The sequence below is a fragment of the Staurois parvus genome, unplaced genomic scaffold (assembly GCF_062004578.1).
Source record: "Staurois parvus isolate SC_StPar_1 unplaced genomic scaffold, SC_StPar_1.0 ptg000299l, whole genome shotgun sequence".
Lineage (NCBI taxonomy): Eukaryota > Metazoa > Chordata > Amphibia > Anura > Ranidae > Staurois > Staurois parvus.
The window spans coordinates 15579948-15592280 of record NW_028318095.1 but is presented as its reverse complement, the minus strand read 5'-3'; the positions used below and the strand labels follow the sequence as shown (position 1 = coordinate 15592280).

The 12333-nt window shown below is 48.0% G+C and overlaps 1 protein-coding gene across 2 annotated transcripts in view; it reads right to left on the bottom strand.

Annotated features, from left to right (window-relative positions):
- DCBLD2 (discoidin, CUB and LCCL domain containing 2) overlaps positions 1 to 8352 on the bottom strand; it is a 141264-nt gene extending 132912 nt beyond the window's left edge. For both annotated transcript variants that reach the window (XM_089682952.1, XM_089682953.1), the window contains exon 1: positions 8023 to 8352. In XM_089682952.1, the coding sequence (XP_089539078.1) occupies positions 8023 to 8107 (85 nt within the window). In that variant the 5' untranslated portion in view covers positions 8108 to 8352. The remainder of the gene's footprint in view (positions 1 to 8022) is intronic.
- Positions 8353 to 12333: the final 3981 nt, after the last annotated feature.

Below are 12333 nucleotides of genomic sequence, written 5' to 3'. Positions count from 1 at the left end.
AATCGAGACTCATCAGACCAGGCAACGTTTTTCCAATCTTCTATTGTCCAATTTTGGGGAGCCTGCTCGGATTGTAGCCTCCGTTTCCTGTTATTAGCTGACAGGAGTGGCACCCAGAGTGGTCCTCTGCTGCTGTAGCCCATCTGCTTCAAGGTTCAATGTGTTGTGCATTCAGAGAAAGCATGCTGCATACTTTGGTTGTAACAAGTGGTTATTTTAATTACTGTTGCCTCTCTATCATCTCGAACCAGTCTGCTCATTCTCCTCTGACATCAACAAGGCATTTTCGTCCACACAACTGCCGCTCACTGGATATTTTCTCTTTTTTTGGACCATTCTCTGTAAACCCTAGAGATGGTTGTGCATGAAAATCCCAGTAGATCAGCAGTTATTTAAATACTCAGACCGGCCCGTCTGGCACCAACAACCATGCCACATTCAAAGTCACTTAAATCCCCTTTCTTCCCCATTCTGATGCTCGGTTTGAACTTCAGCAAATTGTCTTTACTATGTCTAGATGCCTAAATGCATTGAGTTGCTGCCATGAGATTGGCTGATTAGCAATTTGTGTGACCAAGCAATTGAACAGGTGTACCTAATAAAGTGGCCAGTGAGTGTATATTCAGAGTAAGATATTTTGTGACAATGTAACAAGAATTCCAGTCAATTCTTAAGTGCCCGGTGCAATTTGACATCGCACCTAATGAATGTGAATGCCAGTGCCTGTGCTCAGATCACTTTTCAAGGGCATTTGACAGGTGGTATGGAGGCGATATGTTGCTTCTCCACTGCATGCTTTACCCCCCTAAATGCAACACTACTGCGCTGAAACCACGGCTAGAGGGTTTGCAGCCAGCCCTATTCATTTGTATGTAGTGCCTGCCGAATGCGACAGGGGGTATAAATCCTGATATAGCTACAAAGCATCATGGTGTGTGTACACCCCCAGCTGCTGCCTTTGCAGCTAAAGCAGAAGTGGTTGCTTGGTGGTAAAAACACAGCTCAGCCACATGGTTTTACCCCCCCCCCCCCCCTCCCACTGCTGCTGTAAATGACCCCCAAAACCACTAACTGCCAAGAGTCATGAAAACACTAAGGAGCTTCAAGGCAATAGCAATCTAAAAGAGCTGCACCTAGTTTCCAAGGCCAGGTTGCGCCTTGCTGAAGAAAGCTGAGGTGCTCTGAGTGGTGTTAGCCAATGAGCTACCCAGATGCATTCCTAGCACTGCTGATCTGTAGAGGTTCAGTGCAAAGACATGGCTTCTCAGTAAGGCCCCATATACACGGGATGTTTCTGAACAATGGAAACTGACTGCTGGAAAATGTAGGTTAAAAAACGTCTGTTTAGCTGCGTTTGCATAACGCATTTATGTGCGTTTGCGTTTAGAAGCGTTTTTTAAAGATAAGCACAGGAGAACCTCCCAAATGCCCAGAATGCACTGAAAAGTGATAAATTATTAACTATTTCAGACTGTTTCAGGGAAATACACACAGTAGAAGCAGATACAGCAGGTGGGCATGAGTTGCTCATTAACATTTCTTTTGTTTCCAAGGGTGGGAAGGTGTCTGGTGGAGTGAGTCATTAAGGTCACCTGGCAAGGGGTCTCCATGAGGAATTTGATCTTTATCTTTTGTTTCCAAGGCTGGGAGAGGTCTGAGGTGTGAATTGGTCATTACAATGTGTGACAAGCTTGGTGGGAACATCCTGTGTTCAGTGTTTTGTCTATCTGAGCACCTTGAAAACTCTTTGCATGCATTTTTCAGGATAAAAAAAAGGCTCTGGACAGCATTGGGAACTGGAAGAGTTAAAAAAAAAAAATTTCAAACACAAACGCTTAGAGACGCGATTTGCCACGTTTACAAGCGTTTTGCATTTGAAACGCTGATAAAATCGACGTCTGAACGCAAGTTTGTTGCGTTCAAAAAAACGACTGTAAACGAAGATGTGTACATGGACACATAGGAAAGCAATAGGGTGAGTTCAGGGGCTGCTGAAAAATAAACGCTGAACAGCTTGTAAATGTGAGTTGATCAGCTGCAGTGTACTTAAACCCTGGCAACAGGAGAAGCACATACAAGAACATCTCATTTCTCTTGGAAAATCAATATTTAGACCCATATATCATTTAACAGCAGTAAGACCCATTGGATTCATATTGGATGCAAATTGGCATGCGATTTGAATGCCATGCGACTACGAAATTGCATACAAATTGTAGCCTATTGTCCGCTATTAGAGCGATCATATCGGTACGGTTCCAACTTGGTCGGAGCCGCACTAATTTCTAAAGTAGTACATGCATTACTTTTGGTGCGATTTGCATAGACATCTGTATCAGATGTCTTGCAAACCACACCTGAAATCGGCATGTCCCCTGACTTTGAAATTTCAAAGTAGGGTATGATGTGACCGGGGTGTAAGAATATTTCAGATACAAAACAGTCTTGATGGATTCTTTATTTTTGCACCAAAAAACAAAAAAACAAACCAAACCTCTACGGGGATGCTCCAGAGCCCATGACAGCAAGCAAGTCAAGTAGAACGGCTCTTCCTCCTAATGTGCCACCTACATGCCTGCATTGTGTTCTGTACGGAGGAAGATGCAATACTCTTTGCGCACATCCCCCTTTTATTCTATATTTTAGGGTCTGGTTGGTTTACAAAGGCTGAGATACAACTGTACCCAAACGTATACAAAAAAATAGCCCCGTACAGGCTCATTTGAATAGTCTGATTTTCTATATGAACGCGGTCCAATATAATTACATCAGGGTCCTGTGGTACTATAGCATGGATTATGACAACATATCTCTGCCAAGCTCAACGTCTTCTAAACTCACCAATAAGCAGATACTAAAAGACCGAGATAGCTGGAACACGGTTATAATTGTACATCCTCAGGATGATGATAAACAGAAACAACTCCAATTTAATTAAATCACGATATACACATGGATTCAGAGTATGCTCGACTCGCATCACACACACTGGTTCACACCAGGACAAGGCTGATCAATACCCTGGAAAAAGGTCCTGCAGGCTACAAAGCAGCCAATCATCACCCAAATGACAAGCGTTCAGGTGGAAATGCAGAAATGTGCACGGAACCCTGCAATACATGAAGCCAGGTAGGTGATAAGACATGGACCGCGGGGGGAAGGGGGGAGCAATCATATATTCACACTAATTAAATATATAAGTCACACAGAACCTCAGATTCACTTTATTTGATTTTCTAAATATTTCCATTGTCATGTTGCCGGTGAGCAAAGTGGGAATAATGACTCGACTGCAGATGATCACGTAGCACTATACAGGCTAGCATGACACATAGAAATTGAATTTTTTTCCACAATATAATTGCCAGCTTAGCAATAAACATTACCTTCAACTCCCAAAAGGATGCTAATAGATAATAAAAATGAAATGTAGCATGCAGAGAGAGGAGGGATTGGATGATGCAGATGTTCGCATTGAAAATCCAGGAAACTGGGAACTGTTATAAAAAAAAAAAGAAAAAAAAAAAAAAAACAGGGACTAGGGAGCCATGGAGAGTGATAACAGAATAAGGAATAAACCGAACATACTCTCATAGGTGTCTTTCATTCAGCCTGCATCAATAAAGAGAAAAAACCCCAAAACTGATTAAACGATCAACCTTATACAGCACGTATAAACAGATTTCCTGCTGTAGCTATTGTATTGTGACTGCCAGTCCCAATAGTTGTCAACATCCCCACTGCGATCTCAGCAGGGTTCACCCCCTCACAGCTGCTGCGATCTCGGCAGGGTTCCCCCTCACAGCCGCTGCGATCTCGGCCGGGTGCACCCCCCGCACAGCCGCTGCGATCTCGGCCGGGTGCACCCCCCGCACAGCCGCTGCAATCTCGGCCGGGTGCACCCCCCGCACAGCCGCTGCAATCTCGGCCGGGTGCACCCCCCGCACAGCCGCTGCAATCTCGGCCGGGTGCACCCCCCGCACAGCCGCTGCAATCTCGGCCGGGTGCACCCCCCGCACAGCCGCTGCAATCTCGGCCGGGTGCACCCCCCGCACAGCCGCTGCAATCTCGGCCGGGTGCACCCCCCGCACAGCCGCTGCAATCTCGGCCGGGTGCACCCCCCGCACAGCCGCTGCAATCTCGGCCGGGTGCACCCCCCGCACAGCCGCTGCAATCTCGGCCGGGTGCACCCCCCGCACAGCCGCTGCAATCTCGGCCGGGTGCACCCCCCGCACAGCCGCTGCAATCTCGGCCGGGTGCACCCCCCGCACAGCCGCTGCAATCTCGGCCGGGTGCACCCCCCGCACAGCCGCTGCAATCTCGGCCGGGTGCACCCCCCGCACAGCCGCTGCAATCTCGGCCGGGTGCACCCCCCGCACAGCCGCTGCAATCTCGGCCGGGTGCACCCCCCGCACAGCCGCTGCAATCTCGGCCGGGTGCACCCCCCGCACAGCCGCTGCAATCTCGGCCGGGTGGTTGGCTTCTTTGACTACAGTAGGTTGAATGATTGACTTCCTTCCTCAGAAACCAGCTGAAATTCGCAGAATGAATGGCCAGTTTAAAAGAAAAGACGTGAAGAGGATGCCATGCAGTGTGATGAAGAGGAGAACAGAATAAGCCCCGTTGACACCTCTCTTCTGTTCTTGGAAACGCTGCATGTTGTCCTTTGGTGTGACTTGAAGCAACTTTGGCCCTATAGACTTTATTTGGAATAATTTACAAATGCTGGTATATGCATTTCAGACATGTTTCTGACACTTTTCTCTCACCTAGACAGACGGGAGACATTGCTTGTTGTTGGTCAAAAATGCATGAAGCATAACAACACACAAAAAAAAAGTATGAAAAATGCAGATACATTTTGAACCTGGGCTAAGAAATAAGAAAAATATATACGGAGTAACCATTTCCAAAAATAAATATAAACTGGTAATAACAAATGTTTAAGATACCTTTAAAAATGTTCCGGACCGGTTAATGTGTATGTACCATGGATGAACAGGGACAAGATACTGTTTGTCCTACACCTCCCGAGAGGAACGCACTACACTACAACTCAGCATATCACAACAAAGGATTTCAATGGAAATAAACAGAGATATACTCCATGGATGTGCTGGAACTACTTGCTGCTGTCTAAACTGGCCCTAGTATGTGTAGGAATGAGAGTTAGGGACCTTACAGATTGTAAGCTCCTTGAGGGCAGGGACTGATGTGAATGTACAATAGGAGTAAAGTGCTGTACAAATTGTTGGAGCAACATAAATACAACAATCCAAAAGGGAAAAAAAAAGATTAAACGTGAAATGACTACCAAACCTTTCAAAGGGAGAAAACTCCAATGCTATGGAGTCTGACACCTGGCAGATATATAAAGAATTTTCATATATGTGTGTGAGTACATAGGTATATATGTAGGTAGGTGTGTACATATATATGTGCGTAGGTAGGTAAGTATATTTGAATATGTGTTTATATGTGTGTATGTATGTAGAATATAAACACGTGTGTATGTAGGTAGGTATGTATATATGTAGGTGCCTGTGTGTATTTATAGGTGTATGTATATATTTATTTAAGTGTACCTACATATGTCTTTACACACACATACATACGTGTGTGTGTGTATGTATATATGTAGGTGGCTATGTATGTATATTTATGTGTATGTAGGTATGTATATATGTAGAGGTGTATATAGAAAATAAAACAGAGATCTGACTGTGTATTATAGTTTCCAGCCCTCCGATCAGCCTGTCACCCCTCAAGTCTCCTGATCTCAGTGTACATAGAGATGATGATGGTAGTACTGTAGATAGGTGTACTTTGTATACAATGTATATAGAGATGATGATGATAGTACTGTAGGTAGGTGTACTTTGTATACAATGTATATAGAGATGATGATGATAGTACTGTAGGTAGGTGTACTTTGTATACAATGTATATAGAGATGATGATGATAGTACTGTAGGTAGGTGTACTTTGTATACAATGTATATAGAGATAATGATGATAGTACTGTAGGTAGGTGTACTTTGATACAATGTATATAGAGATGATGATAGTACTGTAGGTAGGTGTACTTTGTATACAATGTATATAGAGATGATGATAGTACTGTAGGTAGGTGTACTTTGATACAATGTATATAGAGATGATGATAGTACTGTAGGTAGGTGTACTTTGATACAATGTATATAGAGATGATGATAGTACTGTAGGTAGGTGTACTTTGTATACAATGTATATAGAGATGATGATGGTAGTACTGTAGGTAGGTGTACTTTGTATACAAGGTATATATATAGATGATGATGGTAGTACTTTAGGTAGGTGTACTTTGTATACAATGTATATAGAGATGATGATGGTAGTACTGTAGGTAGGTGTACTTTGTATACAAGGTATATATATAGATGATGATGGTAGTACTGTAGGTAGGTGTACTTTGTATACAATGTATAAAGTGGTCTCCAGGCCCCCCATCTCAGTGTATAGAGATGCTGGTGGGGTGTACTTTGTATAGAACGTATAAAGTGGTCTCCAGGCCCCCCATCTCAGTATATAGAGATGCTGGTGGGGTGTACTTTGTATAGAACATATAAAGTGGTCTCCAGGCCCCCCATCTCAGTATATAGAGATGCTGGTGGGGGTGTACTTTGTATACAATGTATAAAGTGGTCTCCAGGCCCCCCATCTCAGTATATACAGATGCTGGTGGGGGTGTACTTTGTATACAATGTATAAAGTGGTCTCCAGGCCCCCCATCTCAGTGTATATACAGATGCTGGTGGGGGTGTACTTTGTATAGAATGTATAAAGTGGTCTCCAGGCCCCCCATCTCAGTGTATATACAGATGCTGGTGGTGGTGTACTTTGTATAGAATGTATAAAGTGGTCTCCAGGCCCCCCATATTAGTATATAGAGATGCTGGTGGGGGTGTACTTTGTATACAATGTATAAAGTGTTCTCCAGGCCCCCCATCTCAGTATATAGAGATGCTGGTGGGGTGTACTTTGTATACAATGTATAAAGTGGTCTCCAGGCCCCCCATCTCAGTGTATACAGATGCTGGTGGGGGTGTACTTTGTATACAATGTATAAAGTGGTCTCCAGGCCCCCCATCTCAGTATATATAGAGATGCTGGTGGGGGTGTACTTTGTATACAATGTATAAAGTGGTCTCCAGGCCCCCCATCTCAGTATATACAGATGCTGGTGGGGGTGTACTTTGTATACAATGTATAAAGTGGTCTCCAGGCCCCCCATCTCAGTGTATACAGAGATGCTGGTGGGGTGTACTTTGTATACAATGTATAAAGTGGTCTCCAGGCCCCCCATCTCAGTGTATATAGAGATGCTGGTGGGGTGTACTTTGTATACAATGTATAAAGTGGTCTCCAGGCCCCCCATCTCAGTATATACAGATGCTGGTGGGGGTGTACTTTGTATACAATGTATAAAGTGGTCTCCAGGCCCCCCATCTCAGTATATACAGATGCTGGTGGGGGTGTACTTTGTATACAATGTATAAAGTGGTCTCCAGGCCCCCCATCTCAGTGTATATAGAGATGCTGGTGGGGTGTACTTTGTATACAATGTATAAAGTGGTCTCCAGGCCCCCCATCTCAGTGTATATAGAGATGCTGGTGGGGTGTACTTTGTATACAATGTATAAAGTGGTCTCCAGGCCCCCCATCTCAGTATATACAGATGCTGGTGGGGGTGTACTTTGTATACAATGTATAAAGTGGTCTCCAGGCCCCCCATCTCAGTATATACAGATGCTGGTGGGGGTGTACTTTGTATACAATGTATAAAGTGGTCTCCAGGCCCCCCATCTCAGTGTATATAGAGATGCTGGTGGGGTGTACTTTGTATACAATGTATAAAGTGGAGAGAAGAAGAAACAATGTAAGAAGACAGAGAGGAGGGTCCGTTGCGGAGTCCAGTGATCAGGACCAGGTCTGTATAGTAGATCCCCTCCCCCCTCCATACAATGCCAGCCCGGCACTCACCGTTCTGAGCCCCCGCAGCCCGGAGTAGCAGGCAGCCTGTAATGAGAAGCGCGATCTGCCTGCTCACCATCCCCCCGATCTCCATCCCAGCCGCCGACAAGGTGAATGCATACTGGGGCCCCGCCACCTCCACACACGCCGGCCGGGCTCAGCTCCGATCCATCTGCCGGACTCCGGTCACATCACCCAGCAGATCCCAGCAGATCCCCGTGCGCGCGCAGGCTGCAGCAGGCACAGGACTTCCGGCGCCGGGATCTGCGGATCGCTGGAGGGACTCCCTGTAACCCCTTCAGTCCGGACCTCCGGCTCACCGCCGCAACAAGTTGTGTGTGCCGGGGCTGGCCGGGGAGTGGAGGGTTAACCGGGGGCGGAGAGCTGTGGGCGGACCTACAGTCCCCCGGGGATGCCAGTTTGGCGACTTTCCAGACAGATTGGGCTACTTCACAGGGCTGAGGGCTGTTCTCTGCTCTGCAAACTGCATGTGGTTGTATGGAGGAGGGAGAACACATTACATGGGGCATATGAGACTGGGACCGGGCTCTCTATCCTCATCCCAGGGGCCCCTCACTGTTCTAATCGTAGATGTCCCCCACTGTCCTTATCTCAGGGGTCCCTCTCTGTCTATCCTGGGGTCCCTCTCTGTCCTTATCTCAGGGGTCCCTCTCTGTCTATCCTGGGGTCCCTCTCTGTCCTTATCTCAGGGGTCCCTCTCTGTCTATCCTGGGGTCCCTCTCTGTCCTTATCTCAGGGGTCCCTCTCTGTCTATCCTGGGGTCCCTCTCTGTCCTTATCTCAGGGGTCCCTCTCTGTCTCTCTATCCTGGGGTCCCTCTCTGTCTCTCCATCCTGGGGTCCCTCTCTGTCTCTCTATCCTGGGTTCCCTCTCTGTCCTTATCTCAGGGGTCCCTCTCTGTCTCTCTATCCTGGGGTCCCTCTCTATCCTCATCCCAGGGGTCTCTCTCTGTCCTGATCTTAGGGCTTCCTCTCTGTCTCTCTATCCTGGGGTCTCTCTCTGTCCTCATCTCAGGCGTCCCTCTCTGTCCTGATCTCAGGGCTTCCTCTCTATCTCTATCCTTGGGTCCCTCTCTGCCCTCATCCCAGGGGTCCCTCACTGCTCTAATCCTAGATGACCACCACTGTCCTTATCTCAGTGGTTCCTCTCTGTCCTCATTCCAGGGGCCCCTCTCTGTCCTTATTTCGGGGGTTCCTCTCTGTCCTCATCCCAGGGGTCCCTCTATCTCTTTATCCTGGGCTCCCTCTCTGTCCTCATCCCAGGGGCCCCTCACTGATCGAATCCTAGATGACCCCCACTGTCCTTATCTCAGGGGTTCCTCTCTGTCCTCATCAGGGGTTCCTCTCTGTCCTCATCCCAGGAGTCCCTCTCTGACCTGATCTCAGGGCTTCCTCTCTGTCTCTTTATCCTGGGGTCCATCTCTGTCCTCATCCCAGGGGTCCATCACTGTTCTAATCCTGGATTACCCCCAATGTCCTTATCTCAGGGGTTACTCTCTGTCAGCATCCCAGGGGCCCCTGTCTTCATCAGAGGGGTCGTACTCTGTCCTCATCCCAGGGGCCCTTCTGTGTCTTTATTTCAGCCCCCCCCCCCCCCTATTATTTATTCCAAGAGTCCCTCTGCCTTTATCCCAGGGGTCCCTTTCTGCTTTCATTCAACGGGTCCCTCACTGTCATCATTCCAGAGGTCCCTGTTTGTCCTCATTCCAGGAGTCTCTGTCTTCATCTCAGAGGTCCCTATCTGCTCCTATTTAAGGGGCCAGTCTCTGCCTTTATTCCAACCCCCCCCCCCCCCCCACATTATTTATTTGAAGGGTCCCTATTTGTCTTCATCCCAGGGATCCTCCACTGTCCTCATTGCAGGGGTCCCTCTGCCTTTATTTCAGGGGTCCTTCACTGTTTTAATCTTAGATGTCCCTCACTGTCCTCATCCCAGGGTCCCTCTCTAGCTTCATCCCAGGGGGTTCTTCTCTAGTTTCATCCCAGGGGTTTCCTCTCTAGCTTCATCCCAGGGGGTTCTTTAGCTTCATCCCAGGGGTTTCCTCTCTAACTTCATCCCAGGATCCCTCTCTAGCTTCATCCCAGGGGTTCCTCATTAGCTTCATCCCAGGGGTTCCTCTCTAGCTTCGTCCCAGGGGTTCCACTCTAGCTTCGTCCCAGGGGGTCCCTCTCTAGCTTCATCCCAGGGGTCCCTCTTCGACCTCATCCCTGGACTTTCTGTCCTCATCCCAGGCAGTGCTACTGTTTGAAATCACGAAGCCCCATACAGCCTACCCAACAGCCCACCTCCCCCCCAGAAAATATGAAAACTATGTTTTCTCTAATAATAAAATAAAATAATAAGTTACAAAATTCCTGCTAAATCTAAGCCTCGGTTCCCACTGCTTCAATACTATTCTCAGCGATTTCCAGTGCTACTTGCGACTTTCATGCAAAATTAGAGTCTGTCGCAATGAAGTTGCATCAAAGTAGTGCAGGAACCATTTTAAAAGTTGCTGTGACCTGAGTCACATTGAGTAGAATGGCCACCAATTAATGTGTTTTCACTTGTCATGCAACTGTATGTGTCACAAGTTGCATGTCAAGTGGCAGCAGTGTGAACTGGGGCTGAAAGATAAAACTGTATAGTAGCAAATAGTAGGGGTGCAAACAGACCCCTGATGTCTCACTTTTGAGACAGAAAGGGATTGAGGACACAGATTCCCCAATCCTTTCTCTTAAGTCTCAGATGAAGAGGAAGCGCTCTGTTTAGAGACTCCCTGTTCATTTACATGTTGAAGCATAATAAACACAGTTTACTATGCATCAGTTATAAAAGAACACATGAGTGATTGGTACCTATTACTTGCTGTGTTCATTCAGGAAAAGAATGGGGCTAGTAAATATGACATATTTACCAGCCTTCACCCCTGCTCTCCATCCTGAACCCCATCCTCCTGTGCCCCAAAGCAGCTGCTGCTGGCAGGAGAAGGGGGAAAGCCGGCAGTGTTGCATGGGGGCATATAGAGGGAGTGGAGCAACAGGAAGGACTGGGGGGTGATAAGAATGGTGTGGTGGGAGCAGATACTTAAACCAATCCTCTTGTGGCTCTTCTTGCAGCAGCTGAAAGCCGCCAGAGAGAAGAGGAGGAGAAGCTGGCTGCACTTCAGGGGAGCCACAGAGGGATCAGTTTCAGCAAAAAGGCAGTACAGCTGTTCCTCATGCTCATCAGGTGCCAGAGCCCCCCTTTTGAACTGACGGGGCCCAGGCCCCGTACAGAAGGGCCAGCCGCATTGCCTCATCGGCAGCCCTGAATCCAGGGGCCCATCTCTGTTCCCTCTGTGCCTTCAGCTCTGGGGCATCTCAGGGATTCCTTTCTACCCTTATTCCAGGGGGCTTTCTCTGCCTTCATTCCAGCCCCCCTTATTTATTCCAATGGTACCTATCTGTCTTTAACACAAGGGTCCCTCACTGTCCTCATTCCAGTGGTCCCGCTCTGCCTTCATCCCAGGGGCCTCACTCTGCCTTCATTCCAGGGGCCCCTCACTGTCCTCTTCCCAACAGTCCCTCTCTGCCCTCATCACAGGGGACCCAATCTGTCTTCATCCCAGGGGCCCCTCTCTGCCTTCATTCCAAAGGTCCCTCTCTAACTTCATCCCAGGAGTCCCTCTCTGCTGTCATCCTAGGGATCCCTCTCAGACTCTATTCCAGGGGTCCACCTCATCAGTGCCCATTAGTGCAACCTCATTAATACTCATCAGTGTAACCCCATCAATGCCCATTAGCAAGGGCGTATTTACCACAAGGCATTTGCCTAGGGCAGAATTTTTCTGGGGGCACCGGCATTTTTCTGGGGGGCAGCACCGCTCCCTGAAAGAAGGGATGAAAGAAGGGACACGCAGGATGGGGACCAGGTGGGATCTGAGAGAGGCTGCTGGGCTTCTTGATGGTGTATGCAGAGCCTGACTCTTGTTCCCGGATGTCTGGAGCTGTGAAGGTGAGAGTCTTCTCGCTCGCTGGGGTGGGTGGGGTTGCCAGTGTATGGGGGGGGGAGGTGTTGGTGGAAGGCTCTTGGATGGGGGGGTTGTCAGTGTATAGGGGGCGGCGGTATGGAAGGCTTTCTCGTGGGAGGGGATTGTCACTGTATGCGGGGCGGTGGTAGTGGAAGGCTCTCTCAGGTGGGGGGGTCTGGGATGTTGTTGGTCAATGTGAGGCTCTCTTCGTGGGGTAGGGGGATGTTGGTCAGTGTCAGGGTCTCTCTGTGGGGGGGGACGGGACGATTTTTGTGTTGCCTAGGGCAGCACGAAACCTAAATACACCCC